The following is a 5971-nucleotide window of genomic DNA, read 5'->3' as shown; positions in this document are numbered from 1 at the left end:
AAAATATTATTCTCTATCTTTTTTGTAATAGGTGAAATTACTCTAAGATTACTTAAACACATAGAAAAAATGATTTTGTCTAAATGCGTATAGTCTATGTTGCATGTGAGCCAGAGAGAGAAAACAAATAGGGCGTTGGCAGCCTCTTAAAAAAAAATTTAAATAGGTATTATTGAATATAATTAATTGTTTTACAACTGTTGAAAGGGATTTGATTTAGACAATGCTATCTATTGGGTGTACTGTGTAACTGTGTGTGTAGTAACACATAATAAGTGTGTGCATAGGCGCAAATGGCGTTTGGGATTTGGGGGGGCTAAAGCATTACTTTGGTAATATTAAATAATCTTACCCCCTAAAGTCCCCCCCCCCTATTTAAGCCTATGAGTGTGCGTGAGTTATTTGAATGCTTTATATAACTATAGATAAATAAACTACATAGCGTACATATGCGCAGTCACACATCACTATATTTTGCAAACAAGTTTCAACTCCTGTGGATATGTAAGTCCCAAAAAGCAAAAGAAAATTTCCACCAGTACCAAAAGCTTGATTTTAATTTTAAAAACATATTTTAGTCTATTTATAGGATTTGTAGGAATTGAATTTTCGATTTGTTGTATTGTTTATTTAGTATAGTATCAAATTAATTTTGTTTTTTTCAAAATGCACTTTTACTGTTACTAAAATTGTTAATATATTTTTATAACATTTAAATTATTAAAAATCACTGCCAAATAATCAAATACCACTTAAATATACTATTTATTTTTAAAGAATAGGTAGGTTGGTGGTTATTTTTAATATTCGGTAGTAATGTAATGAAAGTAAAACAATACCTTAACAACTTTACTTTGTTTGTAATAGGTTACATAATTTTATTATAATTCTACCCAAGTTGGTAACATTATATGATAAAACATAAGCATTTCCTAATATATAACACTTGACCATTTCAAATATTGAAATATCGATAATTTAAATAATTTAAAAGAAAAAATAATCTAAAAATAATAACGCAATAAATATTTTTTATCGCTTATAATCATATACATAATTTATTAACTTTAACTCATCACAATTAAACTGTTATCACTTTTTACAACATATTTACTTGTACTGTACTTTTATATTTATTTTTATTCACTTTTATTGATATACTCGTTCTTCCTAATTATTAAATATTATATCATTGGGATTTTAAACTAGTATTTTGTGCTAAGATCTTTTGACATGTTACCTTGAATAAATTGTTAACAGTTATTAATTACTTTTATGACTTATATTTGTACTTAATTTAATTATTTTTTTATTTTTTGAAGTGAATATTTTTCTTAAAATATGTTGTTAGTAACTAAATTATTTGAGTTAATGATTATAATAAATAATTGCACAGGCAATTGATGTATTAAATCAAATTAAATTAGGTACAGTAAACATATTAAAATCATTACAAAAATACAATAGTAATGATGAGATTGGTTTAAAATAGCTTAGGGTTCTATTGTATGATATACATTCATATAAATTGTATAATATTATGTATGTATAGCCCAGAACTGTTTAGATATTGTCCCTTATATTCATCAATACCAATATAAATTATATTTAATAGTATTTTATCTATATCACCAATATGATTTTTTTCTTTTTAATAAATATTTATTGTATTTGAGATTTTCCTTAGTAATTTTTACAGAGGTCGTTTTGCTGATGCTTTAAAATCTGCGTTGAAAAATGCACCTTTAGGATCAAAAAATCAACAATTAAGGGTATATTTTATAATAATTCAATTTTATTTACATTAATTATATATTATTGTTATTTATTTAGGACAATGCCTTAAATGTTGTAATGAAAGTTCTTCTGGCCACCAAACTATCTCAAATAGATGAAGTTGTTGCTCAGTTAGATGTTGACATGGTAGATATTCTTATGAAGTATATTTACAAAGGATTTGAAAAGTCAACTGAGAAAAAAAGCAGTCATCTTCTTATGTGGCATGAAAAAGCCTATGCAATTGGCGGAGCTGGTAGTATAATCAGAGTGCTTACTGACCGCAAAAGAGTGTAATCTTACTAACAATTTATTTAATTTTTATTGAAACAATAACCGTGAAACATCAATATTATATTGTTAACAATTGTATTTGGTACTACATAATTATTATTTTTTAATAAGTATATAAGTGTCGGCATTTAATTTTATTAAGGTATTATAATAAAATGTATTGCCAAATAGTATTATTTTCTACAAATTCAATTATGTCCTTATAAATTATCATTGAAATATTTGGTTCGTTGAAAAAAATATTAAGTGTTTTTTAAAATTATTTGTAAAAATATTAACTTTTTTTAATAGGTTTTTAGCTGTTTTTATAAAAGTGGGTAACTAGGTATAAATCAGATTATGAATTAATTAATTGTCAACCATATTTTTTTTTTTTTTTTATTGTATTTAAATTAATAATAATATACTCATGTACCTAAGCTGAAAACTTCATGAGTATGATTTTTTTCTTTTAAGGTTGTGATAGTATATACCAACAACATATTATATAAGATTTTCAATATTCATAGCCTAGTTATCATTTTACAACTATTTGAATTAATACAACAACAAATTAAATTACTCTTAAATTGTATATATTTTTAAGGATAATTCACATTATTGTATTGAAAAACTTCTTATTTTATTTTTTTATGCAACCAGGGATTTTGTTCATTGCAATGTAGTTAATATTTTTTTGTAGTATTACTCTAAAGTAATTGAAAAATATAATTCATGGTAATTTTAAATAATGAATAATATAATAGCCATGTACAACCGAAAATGTTATATAAAGCAATTATTATAATTTTATAATAGTATATAAAAATAAATAGCAATAACTATATAATAACAGTGTGTGTCACTTTATTATTAATAATTGATTATTGATTATTTAAATCAAAATTTTCACTTGTGTCAGTATTATATGTATAGAATAATTTATTTGAGAAAAATTATTTTTGTGTGACAAAAACAAAACTATGAAATATCCAAGACTGGGAATTAACAATTTAATAAGTTAAAAGCTTAGTTATTTTTAACTTATTAACTTAACTTAAACTTTACTCATTTGTATCTATGTTTACTTAAAATCAACTTATATTATTTTAATAATCTCAATCAACTTAATTTTGACTTTTCATATTATTAAAGAATATTATACGAAGAACTACTTTATATTTTTATAGATAAAAACTATTATGTCGTATTAATAAGGCACTAATCAATAATAATATAGGGGTAACAATGTAACATTAGTCGCCTGTATAAAGATATCCATAGATTCGAGTCCATGAATCCTATGAAGCCGCGATTCATAATACCAACATATTAAGTTCTGTTATTACTTATTATTTATTAATATTTAATACAATTATTGTACTATTATCATGAATTGTGACCATTTTGATTTATATATTATAATTATTTCTAAGTACCTACTTATTTATACTGGTGTATTATACATTTATGCATTTATAAATCGTAATCCACACAGTTTATGCTGTTATTTACAATTTAAATTTAATAGATATTTAAAATAATCTAGTTTTAAAATACAAATCTTATATATAAATAATATTTACCATTTATAAGTAGAAACATAGTATTTTTTTTATTATTTTTGAATGTTTGAGTAATTTATTTTTTGAATCACACAAAAATATCTTAAACAATACAATAATCATATTTACACTCTAATTTAAATTTAAATTGACACAACGTGAAATATTAATAGAGTTCTAAAATTATACAATCCTACAGGTTTTAAATTACATACATAATAAATTAAAATATATGTATCTATATATTCATAAGTATATTCATAGGTATATTAGTATATTACTATCCAAGTGATTATGACTTATTTAAATACCTTTTCCATGCAATTTTTTTTTTAAATTTACTTAACTTATTAATTTAAGTTAATAGCTAATATTAGTTAGTATTTATTAACTTAATTTAAACTTGATTGATGTATTAAAATTGTTTATTAAGGCGGTTCCATTCAGTCATTTTATGTCTTTGTCTGACAAACGCGCAACAGAGGATTATAGACGTGTTCTATTGACAATGTACTGATTAATCTAGTGAAGTTATAAGAATTCTGAAAACACATTTGAATTCAGCATAAAGTTTACAACAGAAAAGTAAGGCCAAGAATATCAGTCCTTAACTTAGAAAAAAAATTCATAATTTTTGAAAACTGAACTAATCATGATAACATAATTAAAGTAAATTCCTATAAGTGGTGTGACCGTTCCATTGTAGACTTTATGCTGAATTCAAACTTATTTTCAGAATTCTTGCCACTTTACTGGTACATTGTCAATAGAACATATTGTCTATAATCCTATGTTGCATGTGTGGTAGACAAAAACAGAAAATGACCGATGGAACTGCCTTAACTTTTTTAATTTAATTGAAAAACTAAAATTTGCTATACAAAACCCCTTAAAATAGTTACCATTTTGGCTTTTCAAAATACAATATTATGTATCTATAATCTATAGTACAAATTCCAATCATAAAAGATACTTTTCAAAAGTATTATATTACAGATAGACGATAGTTACTTATTTTTTTTAAAGTATTAAAAATACGTATATATCTGATTACTTGGTAAAATAAAATTATAGAACAGAGATTCTTTGAATTTTTTTTTAAAATATAACAACTATTTATACACTTTCTATTAAAATATATTATACTGTGTTTTCGCGAAAACACGCTAAACTGTAATACTGTAAATTACCCATAGTACTCAGCACTCTAACCATATTTTTGAATTTTATTTGCTGGATACGAAACTAGACTACTGGGTCATCAATATCCTGCAGACAGAATTCTATAATATATATTGGGTACTGAGTAATGTAGGTAACTGAGTCAAAGAGTGTACCCAGTTGTCTCTGACGCGCGGTTTATTTGAATAAATAATTATGTTGATTATTTTAGTATTTTATAATATTAAATAAAATATAAATTATTAAAAATATTACTTTAAAATGTACAAACAGTGCGTCCAAAATCTTAAATCACTAGCCTATTGAATTTTTTTTTTTAATATTCTAATTTACCTATATATTGATATAAATTTATGTTGTTTTATTCATATTTATTCTAAAATAGACAAATTTAGCAATATTTTAGTCTATACTTAATAAATATGTTATCAAACATATCAATTAATTTTAAAGTTGAAACAATTGTTAACTTTTAATGTAATTAGTAATTTATATTACTATATTAGTAACACGGTAGGTAGGCTGAGGGTCACTGTATAATGGATGGTATTAATTTTGAATTCAATGATATAATATCATTATATAAGAAAAACGATTCTGAGCAGAGACGGTATGTCAGTCTAGGTATAAGACATATTATATACTTATCTATGGTATTAAAAAAAAATTGACCTATAATAGGTACCTATAATAAATTCCAAATTAATCATATCACAATATCCATTAGGTACTTATAACGCGTTATACATCAACAAAAAACCGTGATACTATCATATATATATATTATAATAGTATACTTAAGAAGTTTTAAGTACCCATAAATAATATTATACAATCACAACAAAATAACTAAAATAGTTATTCTAGGTTTTTCAATATGCAATTTCGTCCAAAATTGAACTTAAAATGAGTATTAAAATAAACTGTGCTTATGTATTTTTTAGATTTTTTGGTAACAGAATTAGCTATTTACGCGGAATCTTGTTTTAAATTTTCAAGCCTTAGATATAAAAGTTGAACATTTTATACATTTTTAATTACAAAATAATTATTCAATTTTAAATTTGATAAATTTTGTCAAAATTCGATCTTTAAATGCTTATAAAAAAAAAAAATGTTGCCCATGTATTTTTAATATTTTCAACTGCTATTGTAACAATACATCAGGACTCTTG

The 5971-nt window shown here is 23.3% G+C and overlaps 1 protein-coding gene across 1 annotated transcript in view; it reads left to right on the top strand.

Annotated features, from left to right (window-relative positions):
- Nucleotides 1-2904, top strand: part of LOC100160989 (actin-related protein 2/3 complex subunit 5-B) — a 4742-nt gene extending 1838 nt beyond the window's left edge. The window contains exons 2-3 of the mRNA XM_001950676.3: nt 1700-1772; nt 1834-2904. Coding sequence (XP_001950711.1) covers nt 1700-1772; nt 1834-2073 — 313 coding nt within the window. The 3' untranslated portion in view covers nt 2074-2904. The remainder of the gene's footprint in view (nt 1-1699; nt 1773-1833) is intronic.
- The last annotated feature ends 3067 nt before the right edge of the window (nt 2905-5971 follow it).

This window comes from Acyrthosiphon pisum, chromosome X (assembly GCF_005508785.2).
Source record: "Acyrthosiphon pisum isolate AL4f chromosome X, pea_aphid_22Mar2018_4r6ur, whole genome shotgun sequence".
NCBI lineage: Eukaryota > Metazoa > Arthropoda > Insecta > Hemiptera > Aphididae > Acyrthosiphon > Acyrthosiphon pisum.
Note: the sequence above shows the minus strand (reverse complement) of the source record. Positions and strands in the feature narration are given on the sequence as shown.